Here is a 19,323-nt window from a genome sequence, read left to right as displayed (position 1 = left end):
CCGCTTGTCAATTAGAACCCCCAGGCCCTTTTCCGCCAGGCAGCTCTCCAGCCACACTGCCCCAAGCCTGTAGTGATGCATGGGGTTGTTCTGGCCCAAGTACAGGACCTGGCAGTTGGCCTTGTTGAAACTCATACTGTTAGTATTGGCCCATCGATCCAATCTATCCAAGTCTCTCTGTATAGCCTCCCTATCCTCATGTAGATTAACACTCCTGCTTAACCTGGTGTCATCTGCGAACTTACTGATACACTCTATGTCCTTATCAAGATCATCAATAAAGATGTTAAACAGAAATGGTCCCAACACTGAGCCCTGAGGAACACCATTTGTGACTGGCCGCCAGCTGGATTTAAGTCCATTGACCACCACTCTTTGTGACCGTCCATCCAGCCAGTGCTTGATCCAGCAGATCGTATGCTCTTTCAGGCCATGAGCAGCCAGTTTTTCCATGAGAATTCTATGCGGAACAGTATCAAATGCTTTTTGAAAGTCTAGGTAGACAATATCCACAGCCTTTCCCTCATCCAATAATTGGGTCATCTTATCGTAGAAGGAGATCAGGTTCGTCAGGCAGGACCTACCTTTCATAAACCCAGGCTGACTGTGCCTGATCCCCTGGTTGTCCATTATATGACTTGTAAAAGCACTCGAGATGATCTGCTCCATGACCTTCCCTGGTACCGAGGTCAGACTGACAGGTCTATAGTTTCCCAGATCCTCCTTTCTGCCTTTCTTGTAGATGGGTGCTACATTTGCTCCCCTCCAGTCCATTGGGACCTCCCCAGTTAGCCATGACTTCAGGCAAATAGTGGAAAGCGACTTGGCGAGCACCTCTGCCAACTCTTTCAGCACTCTTGGATGTAACCCATCCGGTCCCAAGACTTGTGTGCATCCAAGTGGTGTAGCAGGTCACTGATCACTTCCTCTTTAATTGTCATGACCTCGTGCAGCTTCCCCTCCCTGTCTCCCAGCTCTTGAGGCTGGGTGCCCAGGGAACAGCTCGTTCCACTGCTAAAGACAGAGGCAAAGGAGGCATTGAGCACCTCAGCCTTTTCCTCATCCTTTGTGACTATGTTTCCTTCTGCATCCAATAAGGGAGGGAGATTTTCCCTAATCCTCCTTCTGTTGTTAATGAATTTATAGAAACATTTTTTGTTATCCTTAACAGCTGTAGGTAGGTTGAGCTCTAGCTGCGCTTTGGCTCTCCTAATTTTCTCCCTGCATAGCTTCACTACATCTTTATAGTCTTCATGAGAGACCTGCCCCCTCTTCCAAAGGTCATAGACTCTCCTTTTGTTCTTGAGGTCCAGCCAAAGGTCCCTATTTAGCCAAGCTGGTCTCCTTGCCTGCCTACTTGCTTTTCGGCACACAGGGACAGCCTGCTCCTGTGCCTTTAAGGCTTCTCTCTTGAAGTAGGTCCAGCCTTCCTGGGCTCCTATATCCTTCAGGGCAGCCTCCCAAGGCATTTTGTCAAGCAGTCTTCTGAACAGGTCAAAGTTTGCCCTCTGGAAGTCTAAGGTGGCAGTTTTACTAACCCCTCTCCTTGTTTTTCCAAGGATCAAAAACTCAGTCATCTCACGATCACTGTGCCCTAGACGGCCACCAACCCTTACTTCCCCCACAAGTTCTTCCCTGTTCACAAGAAGGAGGTCCAGGAGGGCACCTTCCCTGGTCAGCTCACTTACCAGCTGTGTGAGGAAGTTATCCTCCACACATTCCAGGAACCTCCTGGATTGTTCCCTCTCTGCTGTGTTGTATTCCCAGCAGATACCCAGGAGGCTGAAGTCCCCCACGAGAACAACGGCAAGTGACTGCAAGATTTCTCCCAGCTGCTTACAGAAAGCTTCATCCACCTCTCTGCTTTGGTTGGGAGGTCTATAGCAGACTCCCACAGCGATATCAGCTTTTTTGGCCCTTAACCTAATCCAAACACTCTCCACCCCGTCATCACTATACTTGATTTCCAAGCTCTCATAGCATTCTCTAACATACAGGGCCACTCCACTGCCTCTCCTTTCCTCCCTGTCCCTCCTGAACAGCTTGTAGCCATCGATTGTGGCACTCCAGTCGTGTGAGGCATCCCACCACGTTTCTGTGATAGCCACTATGTCACAGTTTTCCTGGTGCATCATGGCTTCAAGCTCCCCCTGTTTGTTGCTCATACTGCATGCATTGGTATAGATGCACTTCAGATGAGCTAATGATTCCAACACCTTTTTCTGAGTGTGGGCCCCATTTCCTACCAGACCCTTCTCAGGTGCTTCCATGATTGCTAAACATCTCTCCCTTCTCTCAGATGAAATGGCAGCATGACAGTCCTCACTAGTCCACCATCCTTCAAGCCCTGGCATGCTTCCCTCAGGTTTACTCCTGACAGGCCCAGTTATCTCCCCTTCCCCCCTCATATCTAGTTTAAAGCCCTGTCAATGAGCCCTGCTAACTCCTGCCCCAGAATTCTTTTCCCCTCCTGGGACAGGTGCATCCCACCTGCCACCAGCAGGCCAGGTGTCTTGTATTAGTAGCCTATGATCAAAAAGCCCAGAGCCCTGCCAATAACACCAGTCCCAGAGCCACGAGCTGACCTGTTGCCTCTTCCTGTTAATTTCCTCATTCATGATTGCCACTGAAGGGATAGAGGAGAATACAACTTGTGTTCCTGATCCCTTAAGCAGCCGTCCCAAGGCTCTAAAATCTCTTCTAATCGATTTTGGGCTCCTTCTACCCACTTCATCACTACCCACCTGAAATACTAAGAGGGGGTAGTAGTCAGAGGAGTTTACTAGGGCCGGAAGTTTGTCCAACACATCCCTGACCCGTGCCCCAGGGAGGCAGCAGACTTCCCTGTGAAGTGGGTCAGGAGGGCATATCGGCCCCTCTGCCCCCCTCAGGAGAGAGTCACCCACAACAATGACCCATCTGCTTTTCTTTTTGGAGACAGTTGTGATGCTGGGTCCATGGCAACTTGGTCTTTCTGACATTTCTGGCCTGGGTGTATCGTCCTCCTCTCCAACAGCCAGTTCCTCCTGCAGGACTCCATACCTGTTCTGCAAGGGTAACTGGGAAGCTGGGAGGGGCTGGGAGGGGATTCACCTGCTTCCCCAAGCAGGGACCTGTTTCCATTCCCCCCCTTCTCTGAGATCCCCTCCTACTGCCTGGTGATGAGAGGGGAAGGGGTCCTCTGATTTGTGTGGGGCCTCAACCTGTTCCCTTTCTCTCAGGGAGTGGGTCCACCAGTCAATCTCCCTCTCACATTCCCTGATATTCCTCAGCCTCTCCACTTCCTTCTTCAGCTCAGCCACCTCACTGAACAGATCATTTACCTGTTCACATCTGACACAGGTGTTGTCTCTGCTGCCCTCCATTGCAAGTGCCAGGCTCTGGCACTCTCTGCAGGAGGAGGCCTGGACACCCACGTGTTTGCATGGGACCTCTGTCTGGGTGCCCGCAGCTTTTCTAACAATAGCCTTCGACTGGGTAGCAACCATGGCTGGATCTCTACAAGCAAGTGACACCTTGTGACACGAGGGTCAGTTGGGGTGAGCGCCCTCGTCCTCTGACCACCTAGAGGGACTGAATTTACCTCCTGCACTGGCAGAGGCTCGGCACCGTGACCTACAAGCTGCAGCTATCCAGGGCACACACAAGCACTGGTTGCTTGCTCTGTACTCTGTCGGCAGGGACTAGTCCCTGCCCTCCCTGAGGCTTCTTATAAGCTGGTGGCTTGATCAACCGGGGGTGGTGCTGTCTCGACCCAGGCTCACTCAGCAGCCTGCCCACCAACTGACTGCCCCCAGCACAAGCCGATGGCTTTTCCTGGCTTTGAAAACCACCAAAAAGAGCTTTTTGTGGGCCCCTTTTGCTGCAGATCCCTTCCCCAGTGCAGTCTTACCTGCCCTGAAACTGGTCTCTGTAGCAATAAAGCTGGTCTCCAGAAACGAGTATGTGTCTGCCAGCTGGGCTTTGCACCACTGCTCATAACTCTTTCTGCCTTACACTCCAGCCAATTTTCCTCTCACCTTATCATGCTCCAACCCATTTATCCCCAATTTGGCTCTGAAGAAAGTAGGAGAGAGGGTGTCAAAGGTCTTGCTAAACTCTACGGACACTCATGCCTTCCCTTCTCAACAGTGCCTGTTACCTCCTGAGAAAGCAATGAGCTTGGCCATCAGCTTCTCAGCTCGGAAGCACCTCCATGGAGAGGGAAACCAGCCCTGGATGAGCTCTCCCGGAAGAGCTCCCTGGCACTCATCTCTACAGGGTCACTACAGGGAAGTGGAGGAGCCCTCAGCTGCCTTATCTCCAAGCTGGATGTGAGTCCAGGCAGACAAACCTTCAGGCAGGGATATGGGTTCAGGAACTTTCTGTACTGTGCGTAGCCCTTGTTTGAATGAGGGTATCTCTGGACAGCCCTGCGGGACAGCAGTGGGCTTTGGGGGAGTGTGGCCTTGGATCCAATGTCCTTCCCTCCCAGGGACAGTTGCTGGGTGCTCAGACTGAGACTCCAATATAGGACATGCACATTCTGGGCATGAACATCAAAGCTGTCATCAGTTCTTTGGCTCCTCCTGTGAAATCCGCAGGGACTGTTCTTCTGCTCACAGCGTAGTGATATCAGACTCTGTGTTCCTTTCATTCAGGACCTGTTTGGGAAAAGGTCTCAGCCCCTGCCTGGCACAGCACCAGGCCTGTGAAGAGCACAAGTACTTTTGGCATTGGCTTGGGCATGAGGGTGGGCTGTGTCCCATCCCAGACACAGTACACAGTGCTTTGGAAGCAGATCCACTCAGGGATGGCCAGCACATGGTGGGCAGGATATCTCGGTGTTCACCTTGCCGAGAAAGCTATTCACAACCTTTGAACTCTCTAGCACTGGGGAAAGCAGCTGTGTCCTGGCCTGGAGAGGCAGGGAGCGGGGACCGCCAGCCATGCTGAGGCATTCCCAATATTGTCACAATGAATTCAACTAAGGATTAAGGTTGGAGTGGAACCATCTTTGTTGTGGCCTGCAATCAGCAATGGCAGAGCATCAACTGTGCAGAGACAGAAGAAGGAGGTCTCAGAAGGCAGGGTCTACATTTCAGTGCCTCTTCCCTGGACACATCTCCAGCAGGCTGGTGCCATCACCACTCCACTGCACTCGGGATCCTTCTGACCCTGGGAACCTGCTGCTCTGTGGTGCTCATGGAGAGAGCAGTGGACAGTATCCCTGCCATAACCAGCACATGCCCTCTTGATGATACACAGGGACACACACAGAGGCTTGGGCACAAATTTGTGCTCCCGTGTATAGCCACAAAAACCTGGCTACTTACAAGTAAACAAAAGATAAGAACACACACAGGAACACCGTGAACCATGGACTCTGCTGAGGACCGGGCAGTGTTAAGCAGGCTGGGACCAAAATCTGGCAGTGCAACATCTCAGGAAGCAACATCAAGTGACAACGAGGGTGAGCTGAGGAGCGAGGGAAAGAGAAGGACATGGCAGGTCCTCCTGCACAGGAGCCTATGGGCATCCAGCTGAGGATGGCTGAAGATTTGTCCTGAGAACAACATTTCAAACAGCCCCAACACGTGACCCAAGCTGACATGTCTTTCCTGCCCTGGAACCATACAGCAATTGAGTTTACCCTTCCACCCGCGCTGCTGCATTCCTGCCCTGGAAATCCTGGGGCCTTTCATCCCAGTGATCACAGGAAGCCTTCACTGGGGAATTGGCATGGAACAAACCTGGAAATGAAAAGGCAGCAGTGCTGGAAACCAAAGCACAGCCCATATCATTAGCTGTGATGGTTTGCATTCAAGATGACTGTGTGCGAAAATTGTTACCTCTGCAAAGGGTGCCTCTGGTGCTGCGGCAATGAAGGGCAGGTATAAAAGCCAGCCCAAGTCCCTGCTCTCTCATCCACTTCTCTGGCCTCCTACTCCTTGGGAACCAGGTGAGTCTGCAGTTCCTTCTCCTCCTCTTCCAAAGTGACATCTCCTCCTCTTCCAAAGTGACATCTCCTCAATGGACATCTCAGCTCTCTTCTGTCCTGTGTTTTGCATGTTCTTGTCATGCTAGAGGGAAGTGTGGAGAAGGGTAGAGAGAGGCTGGGATGTGGCAGAGGGGCTTTTGGTCTACAGACTAGGAGAGAGTCACTCCAGGCCAGGCTGCTCAGTATAGGGTGATGAAAACTGTGTGTCTTCTGGCTGAGCTGCCAGCTCCCCACCCAGAAGTGGTCGTGGCTCTTTTCCTAACAGGCTGCTCCTCACCCACCCTTATGCTCTGTTCCTCCCTGATCTTCTCCCAGGTGCATATCCACACTCGAGACATGTCCTGCTACAACCAGTGCCTGCCCTGCCGGCCCTGTGGCCCAACACCTCTGGCCAACAGCTGCAATGAGCCCTGTGTCAGGCAGTGCCAGAACTCCACCGTCGTCATCGAGCCTCCTGCTGTGGTGGTGACCCTGCCTGGCCCCATCCTCAGCTCCTTCCCACAGAACACCATTGTGGGATCCTCCACCTCCGCTGCTGTTGGCAGCATCCTCAGCTGTGATGGAGTGCCCATCACCTCTGGGTGCTGTGACCTCTCTGGCATTTCCAGCCGCTACTATGGCAGAAGGTGCCTCCTCTGATAAAGGTGCTGGGAAAGCCCCAGGGAGACACCTCGAGCAACGCAGAACATGATGCTGGGCAAGGGATTGAGATTTAGGATGTGTTTTCGGTGTAGCTGAAGGGCTTTGCTTTTCTCTCCATTATCTTTATTTGCTTTGGTTCCCCTTTGCAGCATGGTCCCACTAATGCCAGCCTGGTGGGTACCTTCTGTCTCCTCTTCCTCTATGGGGCAGGCAGACAGACATCATGCAAGAACTTCTCTGTGGTTAAGGACCGCAGAGTTTCTGTGGCTGCCAGGGCTCCATGAACTTGCGGCCCCCACCTGGAGTGACTTTGTTTCCCTCTTTGGGCTCATTAAAGTTCTGCTGCATTCAAGCCTGGCCTCCATGGTGTCCTTCTCTCTGTGGACATTCTCTAAGCTACCGAAGGAGAAGGGTGTTGCTCTGGGGTGGAAAGGGGTGAGGGCACAAGGAGACCTGTCACCGTTTGCAGAGTAGTGGGAGGTTGGGACAGCTTGCAGGGCCTCCTCTCTTGAGCACCATTCGTTAGAGCTGAGGAAGATATCCTGAGGAAGATATCCACTGCTCTGCTGCCAGTGACCATCAGGCCTTGCCTTGCTGTTATCTTTGCCCCTTCCCAGGAAGGCAGAAGACCCTGAGGTGTCAGCAGCCCCATGAGCTCTTGGAGAAGGGCATTCCTCTTGCTATGGCCAGAGCTGCTCTGATGTGGCAGGGGGTGAATGTGGGTCTGCAGAAGATGATTTGTTCTGCAGAATGGCAGGAGTGGTTAAGCAGGAAACAGCCCTTGGGATGCCCCATAGCTGCCACTCCACCTTCCTCTCCCCTCCACCAACCAATCCAGGGGCCATGGCCAACACGTGTGTGCAGGAGTAGCTGGGAAATGCACCCATGCTGCTGAATGCGTTGAGGCTGGAAACTGGAGCTAAGCCTGTGGGAGCTGAGGGCAGTCAGCACAGAAATGGGGACAGTGAAACGGTATATTTCTGAGGGAGATCATATTGCTCTGATACAGAGCATGCAGGGCTGATTCCTTCCTTACCTGTAGGGTCTGAAGGACTGGCCTAGATTCCTCTAGAGGGGCTGAGAGCTGGTGTCAGGAGTCCTGGTTCTCAGTGGGGTGTGTGCATGATCGTGGTTGTGTACACGTTCCTCTCACTGTGCTGATGTGTGCACTTGTAGTAAAATTGATATTAACTTGAAAAGTGAAATATAGCATGTATCTGAAGCAACCAAGGGAACCTGCCACTGCTGCTAGAATTCATCTATACAGCCCCAACCATGTTTCATTAATTATAGAGAAATAGTAACTAGACATGATTAGTCTAAGATTAGAGGAGAAGTAGTTAAAAGGTAATTTCGGCAGGGGGAGATCACAACCACTGACTCATTGATACCACCTACTTATAAGAGAACCGTGGATGAAGAGGACAGAGTCTGCATACTAACACACAAAGGAAGCAAAGAAACCTTGACCAATCATTAAAGAGAATAGAAATGCATATGTATCAATTATTAGAATATGTAATAATCAGTGTATAAAAAGGGAAATTTTAAAACCTAAGGGGCGCTCCCTTGGAACGAGCACTCAATTTCTGTGCAGTAATGGAATAAACTTGGAAATACCTCTGCTCTGTGTGTTATTGGCCTGCACACTGGGTAAAGAACCCAGATTTGGGACAACATATTCACACATACATTCATGTGCCTGTGGTAGAAGGGTACACTTGTTTATTTACTGCATAGGGACAGGGTCAGACAAGCTGTCAGGGAGACCCTCCCGTTGAGTCACAAGGTTCAGAAAGGACCCCCTTGCTTTCTAAAGTCCTTCTCAGAGAGGAGGCTGGCTGCAGCTGGATCCAAGCCTAGTCCCAGACTTGGTCAATGGGATATGTCTAAAGGATTACATATGCACAATTAATCCTTTATATCACTTAGCTAAGATTTCAAAGTTTAGCATGCTATTAGTCACTTACCGAGAATCTGTTGCGGCAAGGAATCTCTCAACCTTGAGGAGCAGAACCCACTCAAGGGAATATCATGGCATGCAGCCCTCTGCCATGCAGGAGAGGTCCAAGGGCTCTTGGGCTATCCACTATTTATAGAGTAAGAGAATTGACCTATAGACATATTCACATGTGAACAAAATATCTAGGTCCCCACTCCAGACAGTGTTTTGACTGTGTTGCCAGCCATCCCCCAAAGTCCAGGTGCAACTCATCACAACTCCCACTGATGGTTATGGCTTGAGCAGCAGCCGAGGAGGGGAAAGGGGGAGAGCACACTGCCAGACACGTACACTGATGGAGGAGAGCATGAATGTGTGTGACTGGTCTGTATATTTGTAATTGTGTGGGCGTAGGTGTGTGTATATGTGTGCCTTAGTGTGTGTGCATCTGTGTAGAGGAGCATGCATGTAATCTGTATGCAAATGCATGCATGCAGGAGTGTAAGCACGTGTGTGTGAATATCTGTGCGTACACATTTGTGTGTGGGGTGGCTGTGCGTGTTGGTATGGAGATGGGCTCCTTTGGAAATGTGTGTGCACACACCTCCTTATAAGTGCACAGGAATGAGTTGCTCTTTGGGTGTGTGTCAGCTGACGTGTGTGGTTGTGCTCATGTGTGTGAGTTTGTGTGTGCACCGAAGGGGAAATTCAACTTGTAACTGCTCAGCAGTGGTAATTTGTGACCAAGGATTGATCTGCCACAGAGGGCATGAAGGCCCAAATGCAGCAGGGGTTAAAGTGGCTGGCAGCAGGAATGCGGAGACAGAAGGACTCTCTGGAAGGGAGAGCAGTTTCCCTTGGTGATGAGATGAGAAACAGCTGCAGCATTGTCTTGTAGCAACCCTGGACTGGGAATGCTGAATGGCCACCTTTGGGCAGCAGAGCTGGTGCTGAGGGATAGACCCAATGCCAGGCTGAGGTGTCCCATGCACCATTCACAGGATTGGTGCTGCTGCCAGTGTATGTAACAAATCATCTCCTGATTCATCTTTGCAGACTCCTTGTAGAACTGCTTATGGTGGTAGGACTCTGGCCAATACGTTGACCATTTGGTGGTTGGTTGGTTGTTTTTTTTTTATAAATCTAAGCATAAGCATGTGTTTCATTTCCCTCAAATGGTACAATAAAATTCTGCAACAGCAGACATATTTATGCGTGTGCATGCCTATGAGTGTGCATAGCTCGGTGTGCATGTGTGTGCACCCATGAGGGCATTTCAAAGGTCTTGATGAAGTCAAGGTACACCCCAGGCAGTGCCCCTCCCCTTCCCACAGTGCCTCTCATCTCCACATAGAAAGCAATGAGGTTGGTGAGGCATCATTTGTTCTAGTTTCACTCCTAGTGGCATCTGAAGGACCAGCACAGGCATGGAGACTCTCCCAGAAACTTTCCTGTCTTTGCAGATGAACCTCAATCCTGGGGGACACATAGCAAATGGGACAACTGTGGAAGAATTCATCCATCTTGGCTTCCCAGGCACGTGGCATTTCCGGGTCTCCCTTGTGGTGGTATTTGCACTGACGTGCTCCTTGACAGTAACATGCAATGCATCCATCATGGCTCTCATGTGGATGAACAGCAACGTCTGTACCCCAATGTACTTTCTCCTCCGTAATCTCCCCTTTCTGGAGATCTGGCACACCACTCGTGTTCTTCCCAAAGCCATAGGAGTCATGCTGGGGAGTAGCCAGACCATCTCCTTCAACGTCTGCATCCTCCAGTTGTTCTTTCTTCTCTCCCTAGGCTCCACTCAGTGTTTTCTCCTGTCTGTCACGGCTTATGACCGCTACTTAGACATACACTACCCCTTGAGATACAGCTCCCTCATGAACAGTGTCCTCTCTGCTCGGCTGGCGCTCAGCTCCTGGCTGGGAGGCTGTCTGTCCGTCTCGCTGATGGCCTTTCTGACATCCAGGCTGACGTTCTGTGGGCCACATGTCATCAATCATTTCCTCTGTGATATAGATTCCTGCCTTGCCCTCTCCTGCAGTGACATGTGGCCCATGGAGCTAGCAACGTTCCTTACCTCCTAAACTGTTCTGGTGGCCCCCTGTGTGGTTACCCAGCTCTCCTACGTGTACATCACCTCTTCCATGCTCAGAATCATGTCAACCCATGGTCAAAAAAAGGTGTTTTCCACTTCCTCCGCCCACCTCAGTGTCGTCACAATCTGGTATGGTTCCACCATGTTCCTGTATGTCAAGCCATCGGCCCAGAACTCCCTGGATCTGAACAAACTCGTGAACACCTTTCACACACTTGTAACTCCTTTGTTGCACCCCTTCATTTAACACACTCAGAAACAAAGATGAGTTGTTCTCATGGTGGGCCTTCCAGAACAAGTGAAGTGGCTTTTCAAAGGGCCTCAGTGGGAGCAAACAGGTACATCCCCTCCCTCCCACGACTTCTACCCTGCCACCAGTTTCCCACTGAGCCCATTTCACTCCACTCACAGCTCACAAATACCATTGAGAAACAGCTCTCCAACAGAAGACTGGAGGAGTGGTCTTCCCATAGGTTTGAATTCCAGGTTGCCAAGGGCTTCATTTTGTCAGGGATTCACCTGTGTCCCCTAAATTATTCCCAGCAGCTGGCTCACTGCTTTAGGAAAGGGGCATGTATTTCTCTGTTTAGTTTGACATTTTCTGGAAGGATTTATGTCCCAATCCCTTGGCTGTTTCAGAGAATCATGCTCTGGTTCAACAGAAAATTTGGCAATGTCTGGTATCTCTACCTATAGCCATTATTCCTAACAGAAGTCAGTCAACAAAATTTACACTCCCTCTCCTTCCCTCAATCCTGTATCTTAAGGTATTTTTAAATATTTAATTAAAAATATGCAAATCACTATGCTTCATGCTAGATGTGGCAGGACATTTCCACATCTGAAACTCCACATCAGCTTTTAACAGTCCATTGTGCCACCCGTTTTGGGCTTTGTTGTGGAAACACTTCAATGAGACTGGCAAAGTCCCCAAACTGCAGAACTGTGAAAGGCTGGCTGGGCAGCAACTCTCTCCTCACACTCATTGGGAGGATGTCAGCACTTCCAAAGGGCACTTGCTTTTCCCCCTTCCAATTTTCATTTGAGGCATCATGTTCTCAAAGCTCTTCTTTCTGCACAAGGACACTGAAGGGAGTCCATGTCACCACTTCAGAAGGAGGAGGCATCAAGATGGCAGACACACCTTTAAGATCAGTCTGGGACTGATTTCACCTGAGTGTAGAGCTCTTCATTGAGATGATTGAATCCATACTGAACATCTGCGCCTCCCTTGTGGAAGCAGTGGTGCTTCTGGAGGTGATCTTCCTGTGTCCACCTGTCCTGGGCACTTGGCTCCTAGACTTGCAGCCAGACCCAGGCACCAGTGCCAAGGACAGGCTGATGCCCGCCCTTGTCAGCTGTGCTCTCTTTCTCAGGGGCACTTGGGAAAATCCCTGCGACAGACCACTGAGGCTGGAGAAAGAACCTGAGGCTGGATGTGTCCTCAAGTAGACATCACTGTTTGTCATTCCTTGCTTTTGGGGGAGAACTGTCTCTGTGGAGTGTTGAAGCACTCTGCAGCCCTGGAGAGCAATCAAAAGCAGGACCTGAAGTGTCCAAGGGACCTGAGACACAAAGGAGTGTGAACCCCGAAGGCTGCTGTCAACTCCCCATCAACACTGCCTAAAGCCCTCTGAGATAAACAGGGGCATTCAAAGCCTGCAACAGGGCTGTCAGAGCAGACCCACATCACTTGGGAGAGGCAGGCCATCCTGCAGCAGCACTAGGACAACTGCAATCTAGCCTAGGCTTTCTCAGGTGCAGTGTATGATCCTTCATGAGCAACAGACTCCAATTCATAGGGTGGGGTCCACCTGGAAAGTCAGCACCCTCCACCTGAGCTTCCACATGCATTGCTGGGATGGGATCACCTGAGAATGGATCCCCAGAATGATTCCTGTTGCCTATGGCAGAAAACAAGATCACTGGGATGTGATTACCAGTTGTTGGACAGAGAAACCAGCATGGGCTCGGGGACATAGGGGTTCCTCCCAGTTGAGCACTGCTGGTTTTCCTGAGAAGGAAAAGAGACATGAAAAAGAGTGGGACCACTCTCTGGCAGTGGATGAGTGCAGGAAGGGTTTAACCAGAGAATCTTGTTCAGCATCTGGCTGATGGGTCTTTTACACTTGATGATGCCTACATATGGGGCAAGGAAGGGCTCTTCCCTTCTGGGGCTACTATGGCCATGTGGCAAAACCATAAGAGCAGTTGTGCCTCCTACCACAAGCTTCATTCTCCAGCTGTGGCCATCAGTGGAGCCACAGGGAAAGGGAAGAAGCACACAAGCTGATAGGTTACTTGCCCTGAGGACTCACGCCACTGTACCAGCTATTCTAAGCAGAAGGCATTTACAAGCCTGGTTTGGAGTCTTTATGGTTTAGCCTCCAATGGGCCTGCCCAAGTCAGGTTTCTTGGGTTCTATTCATCACCAAAGACCCTGGATCTAGACACAGCTGTAAAAGTCACATTGGCATGTGCTTCACAGCAGCACAGGCTGGGGAGGCAGAGGCCCACCCTCACCACAGCCCCAGGTGCCACTGCTGGGCAGGCTGAGCTCAGAGCTCCATGCAAGCAGTGGCAGGGAGGGAACTGCTCCTCAGAGCACCCCCACGTTTCTGTGCACTGCTGCCAGCTGTGGGCACCAGTGTGGGCTCAGTGCACAGAAATAGGCAGCGCTGTCCTGGAGCTCGGTGTCCCGCACATGCAGAAGCACCTGGGAGTCCTTTGCAGACAGTGTGGAGGAGAACCTCCCTGATGCCTCGTGAGCTCTGTACTTGCTTACTCGTAGCAGCATCTGAAGGGACTGGGTCTGGTGCTGCTGGTACCAGAAGATGTAGGGATTGGAATCGCTGGTGGAGAAATTGCAGTGCAGCGTTGCCTTGCGTCCCGCCTGGATGGTCATTTCTGCTGGGAACTGGAGCACAGAGTCCTTTTGGGCATGACCTGTAAAGCCAGAAAAGGCTTTCAGCTTTGCTTGCCAATGGTCCTGTCCATCTACAACTTCATCAGCTTGCTCACTGTCCCCACTGTCCATCTCACTTTTCTAGCCTCAGAAATGATGAGCTGTTTGTCCCTGTTTGTTCTGCAGCTTCTCGTTTATAGCCATCCCTACAGAGATTGGTAGCATTGTATCCAATACAAACAGCAGAGAAGCTGCTCTATGCCACGTTGGTCCATTCCCCAGCACCTTTCCCTCTTTTCAGGCTTAATGTGTATTAGCAGCACATTCAGGAATGCTGAGCAGCTGCAAAGTTCAGGTGAGGTCTTGTTCCTCCTTTGATGCCCATTACTCCTGACATCTCCCAGATTATTTGCTGTACCCATATGCAGCCCCTGATCTCCCTACGGATACATTCCCAGGTATCCCAGGCAGTCAGCACTCACATCCCCTCCCTTCCACCACCAGATGCACAAACTCTTGCCTCAATCTCCCCAGCCTGAAAGTCACATCTCACCAAAGTCAGCCAGTCCCACCAGGGCTGACAGGAAAATCAGGACCATGTCACGCTCTCCCTTCAGGGGGTGCCCAGGGACCTGCGAGCATGAGGGACCCGAGGCTTGCACCTTCACCTCTTCTTCTACCTCTGCCCGATCAAAGAGGCCTCCAAACCACAGCCCAGAGGGTGGAGCAAAACTCTCTCCCTGCTGCTCCAGCCAGGCCTCTTTGGGCCTTTCCCCCGACCTCTACCACAAGGCAGCCCTCTAGAGACATAAAAGAATCATGGTTTGAGTAGTGGCCATCTAAGGGACAGGGATCCCTCGAGAACTTCTCCTGACACCCACCACCTAGCCAGCTGCACAGGCCTGCACCCAGCTCTGCAGGAGAGGGAGAAGGCACCCCTGCCCCCACCCATGTCCACCCTGTCCCTGGGACTGTCTGGATGGAGAGAGGACCAGGCACACTCTGAAGTGCCTGGACCCAGGTGTCACACACTCTTTCCCTTCTCCTCTGCCCATAGAAGAGGAACCTGAAGAGAAACATCTCTGTGAAGAGCATCTGCTCCAGAAACCAGCTGCACAGGGACAGACACACTGCCTCACTCTGGCAGGGGGAGGACATGGCAACCCAGCTCTCTGTTGTGCAGGCAGTCCTTCTGTGTCCCTTCACGTACCCACATTACCCACAGCCTCCAGACGCTTCTCCCACCCTGAGCCCCAGAGCCTCAATACCCAGGCAAGCAAAAGGCCGACTTGATTTTCATGTCTTCTGGTGTCTGCTGCCTGGAGCAGGGCTCCTCAGCCCCCATTCACAACCACACTTCCACAAGGCCTGTACTGTCCTGTTGTTCAGTCGAGGCCATGGCAGAAGGATGGTGGGCTGCCCTCTGCTCCCCAATGACGCCAGTGAGTGGGGTGGAAGAGATCCCCGGCCCCTGCCCGTGGAGCAGCAGCAGCAGTGGGCGGTCCGTGCGGCAGGAGCGAGGGCTGGGCGGCTGCCCGTGGGCAGGAGGATCTCTGCCGCCCGCCGCCCTGTGCGGAGCAGAAAGGCGCTGCTCCTGGGCGGGCGCCAGCGGGGCCGGCGGCTGCCATCGGCCCTTGCCGGGCCCCGCCGGACACGGCCAGCGCTCCGGGCGCCATTCCTGCCCCGGCGGCGGCGGCAGTGTGGCGGGGGATTTCTGTGTGCGTCCCGCTGGGAGTGCGGGGTTGCCGGGGCCGGGGCCGGTCGGGCGGGGGGAAGCGGCCCGGGGCGAGGGGCCGTTTGGGGCGAGGCGGCCCCGGCGGGCGGAGCGGCAGCGCCCCCTGGCGGGCCCGCGCGGGGCTGTCCCCCCGGCCCCGACACACACGCCCGGCCCCGCCCGCGCCGGTTCCTGCCCGGCCGCAGCCCCGGCTCCTCTCCCCGTGTCTCCCAGGGCGCAGTAATACACCGCCGCGTCGTGGCGCCGGGGCCGGGCGAGCCACAGGGCGCTGGAGCGGCGCTCTGCCGACACCCACAGCCGCCCCGGCGGGTCCCGCAGCTCTTTGGAGCCTTTGAGAGTGCTCAGGAGCAGCGCGGGGCCTCGTCCCGGGAGCTGACGGTACCAGTGGATGCAGTCCTAAGAATTTATACTGGGGTGCGAGCAAGTGATGTTGATGCCGATGCCCTCGGTGGTCTCTGCCATCTGCTGCTGCTGTACCTGGGCTCCTCCTGCAGCTGCTGCTGGGAAAGGAGAACGAAAGGACAACAACTCTTAAAGATGGTCCAGCTCTGATGGTGCTTGAAGCAGAGAATTTGTCAGGAACTGTAGCAGTGACACAGGACAGGAACAGATGGGGACATGGGCCTACCAACACAGATCAAGAGTGATCCTGGTGTGGGTGTCCAGAGGGATTAGAGGAGGAAGGGAGGTAAGCTGAAATTTATGCATGCGGAGATTAAATAAAAGTCAGATCAGTGGATGGATGGATGGATGGAGAGAGAATACCAAGAGGGGAAGTGGGTGTTACAGCAAAGGACAGAGGACTATATTGAGGGCAATAAGAACTGTAGAATGAACAGGGGAAGGAGAGGGTGCGTGCAAAGGTAGATATGAATGCAGAGCAGGTCTACCGACAGAAATGATGAAGACATTGGGAAAATAGCAAGGGGAGACTCGGAGACACAAAAGATGGCAGAGAGGCAGGAGGGGGAAAGACACGTTGAAGAAGGAGAGGGAAGAGTTGGAGCTAGGCTCCCCGGGGAACCCACCGGATACAGCCCTGGCCCCATGCACTGCCGCCAGCCCCACACACCCAGCAGCAGCGCTGCCAGCCCTGCCAGACCTGCGCCTCAGCACCTCAGCATCCCGCCGCTCCGCTGCCCGCCGCCAGCCTTGGCTCTCTGCTCCAGCCGCGCCGCCTCCTCTCCACCTCCTCCTCTCCTCTCTGCTCCTGCCATCCGCCGTCAGCTCCACCCCGGGGCTCAGCCCTCTGCCGTTGCTGCTTGGGTGCTCGCCCAGACTCAGAGCGCTCAGGACTCTGGAGGGGCACTACTTTGCCCAGCTGGGAAATGGACTCTTCCCGTCCTCCAGCAAGAAGCAGCCTGCACAGCGCCAGCGGCAGCCTGGCACAGCAGCAGGGCCTTGGCCCAGCACATGGACCAGCTTCCCAGAGCTCTCTCCGAGCCCAGGGGCTGGAACCAGCAGCCACTGATTTCCTTCTGCTGGGAGTGAGTAACAACACTCGAAGTGGGGGAAGGCTTGGCTGCACTGTCTCCTGGTTGGGCCTGAGCCCAGGAAGACAAACATTCGGGAGGGGAGATGGGCTCAGGAACTCCATACACCCTTGACACCCAATGTCGGAAAGAGGACCGACACCCCTCTGGGACAGCACTAGGCTTTGGTGGATGTGGCCTCAAATCTAATGTCTGTACCCTCCTGCGGCACTTGCTGGGCACTCAGACCGAGATTCCAGTGTGGGACATGAAGGTCCTTGTAGGCTGAAAGACCAAAGCAGTTGTCAGCTCTTTGGCTTTCTCTGTGCAAGCCACAGGGTCTGTCCTTCCACTCACCAGCAACCTCAGGCTTCATGTTCCTTTCATTCAGGACCTGTTTGATTCAAGGTCTTAGCCCCTGCCTGACATGGCATCAGGTCAATGGGCTGTACAAGTCCATTTGGCATTGAAATGGACATAAGAGAAGACTGCGTCCCACCCCAGACACCACCAACACCGCATTGGAAACTTGCACCCAGGGATGGCCAGCACATGGTGGACAAGATTCCTCATCCTTTCTCCCTGCCCAGAAAGCAATCCCCATCCTTTTGAACTCCCTAATACTGGGGAAAGGAGCTGTGTCCTGGCCTGGAGAGGCAGGGAGCGGGGACTGCCAACCCTGCTGAGGAGCTCCCATGCTGTCAAGTCACCCATGCTCCCAAGTCACTCATTCTGCTGAATGAGTTGAGGCTGGAAACTGGAGCTAAACCTGTGGGAAGTGAGGGCAGTCAGCACAGAAATGGGGACAGTGAAACGGTGTATTTCTGAGGGAGATCAAATTGTTCTCATAAAGAGCATGCAGGGGAATGAGAAGATCAGCAAGGATGAGGGGACTGGGTGCACTTTCCAAGAGAGGTGTAGGTAAGTGCAGAGCCCGTGACTGCTTTGTTGGCCCCCACAGAAAATCTGTGCTCAGGGACTGGGTGCCATTCGGGGAGGAGAGGTTTCTTCTACATGTAAATCTCTTCCCTTCTGATCAGTAGAAATGTCTCTTGGCAGCCACTACATATCTTATTTCCTGCATGTAAATCCAGATGTCTTGACAAAAGTGTACAAGTGGAAGGATGGAAATCCCCACAGCCATGTCCTCCACCAAGAGGGAAATACAGCTGACAATGTCCAGCTCAGCACAACTGAAGACAAAAAGCTTCTTCTCCGGTGTCTTCCTTCCAAAGGTGCTGGAGGGCTACCTCATGCCAGGGAACAAACCCATCTCCTTGCAGTGCTGCATGGCCCAGCTGTACTTCTCCCATGTCCTGTGGCCACTGCTTGGCTCTCTACAGCCCAATGTGCTACCGGGCCATCACGCATCAGCTGTGTGCGTCTGGCTGGTGGCAGTGACAGGACTGGCCAGTTCCCTGTGTGCTCTGCCTACAATAATCATGTCCCATTTGGTTTACTGTGCACCCAGGCACATGCACCAGTTCAGTCATCTGCCACGCCTCCTCCTGGACACGGCTTGTGCTGGTACTTCTGCCAACAAGGACGTCATCATGTTTGGTATTGGTGAGGTGACCCTCTGCTGCTTCCACTTCATCCTCACTTCTCTACAGGTGCAGAGCAAGAATCGTCCTGTGGCTCTGCTGTGCAGAAGGCAGGCACTGAGCTGACTCAACCCGTGCTTCCCATTTCACTGCTGTGGCCTGTTTCTATGGCACGTGTGTCTCCACCTACACATGAACCCCCTCCAAAGGGTCACTAGGCAGAGCAGTGGCTCTTCTTTGCATCCTTCTTACTCCCCTGCTCAGCCCCCTTGATTTACACCCTAAGAAACAAGGATGGGAAAGCTGCTCGTAGTTGTTCACATGCAAGAAGCAACTGGCAGAGTCGTGGTGTTTGAGAGTTAAAATGATGAATGGAATTGTTTCCTTTGAAGAAAATGCTCTAAAACTCAACAGACCAAAATGGGGCAACTCTTCTGTGAATGGGACCTGCTCAGTGTTCCCAGCGTCTCGAGGGATGTAAGGTTACCTATATTATCATCTCTTTCTTTCTAGTCTTAGCACTAATAAATGACATTTTTAAGGAATGCTTTGAAGAGGAGGAGTGCCTTTTTTACTGGGTTATTATAATTTCAGGTGCCCCAGCCTCAGTGTTTGCAGCCTGTGTGGAGTCTGGCTTGTCCCAGGTGTGCCACACTCTGCTGCCCTGTGAATACTCATCACTGAGGCACCAGTGACTTTACAGATCTGGGGCTGGTCCCACACCCCTATGTCACCCTTAGGGAGATCACTTATGACAGTTGGCACCTGTGCTGCTGCCAGCGTATATCAGGAATTGGCTCCTGACTCATCTTTGCAAACTCCTTGTAGAACTGCATATTGTGGTAAGACTCTGTCCAATATATTCATCATTTGGTCATTGTTTGTTGGTTGGTTTTTGTTTTGTGTTTTTTTTTTTTTTGAATCTAAGCATAAACATGTGTTTCATTTGCCTCAAAAGATACAATAAAAATCCCCCAACAGCACACGTGTCGGGGTGTG

The 19,323-nt window shown here is 52.5% G+C and overlaps 1 protein-coding gene and 1 gene segment (V, D, J or C); one reads left to right on the top strand and one right to left on the bottom strand.

The window, feature by feature from the left end:
- Positions 1-9,991: 9,991 nt before the first annotated feature.
- LOC134524747 (olfactory receptor 6F1-like) overlaps positions 9,992-19,323 on the top strand; it is a 51,351-nt gene continuing 42,019 nt past the window's right edge. Inside the window, 1 exon segment of the mRNA XM_063354910.1 lies at positions 9,992-10,864. Coding sequence (XP_063210980.1) covers positions 9,992-10,864 — 873 coding nt within the window.
- LOC134524670 (T cell receptor alpha variable 38-2/delta variable 8-like) lies at positions 13,268-14,172 on the bottom strand. The segment is given in 2 exon segments: positions 13,268-13,614; positions 14,127-14,172. Coding segments are annotated over 2 exon segments (393 nt in total).

The sequence above is a fragment of the Chroicocephalus ridibundus genome, chromosome 17 (assembly GCF_963924245.1).
Source record: "Chroicocephalus ridibundus chromosome 17, bChrRid1.1, whole genome shotgun sequence".
NCBI lineage: Eukaryota > Metazoa > Chordata > Aves > Charadriiformes > Laridae > Chroicocephalus > Chroicocephalus ridibundus.
Note: the sequence above shows the minus strand (reverse complement) of the source record. Positions and strands in the feature narration are given on the sequence as shown.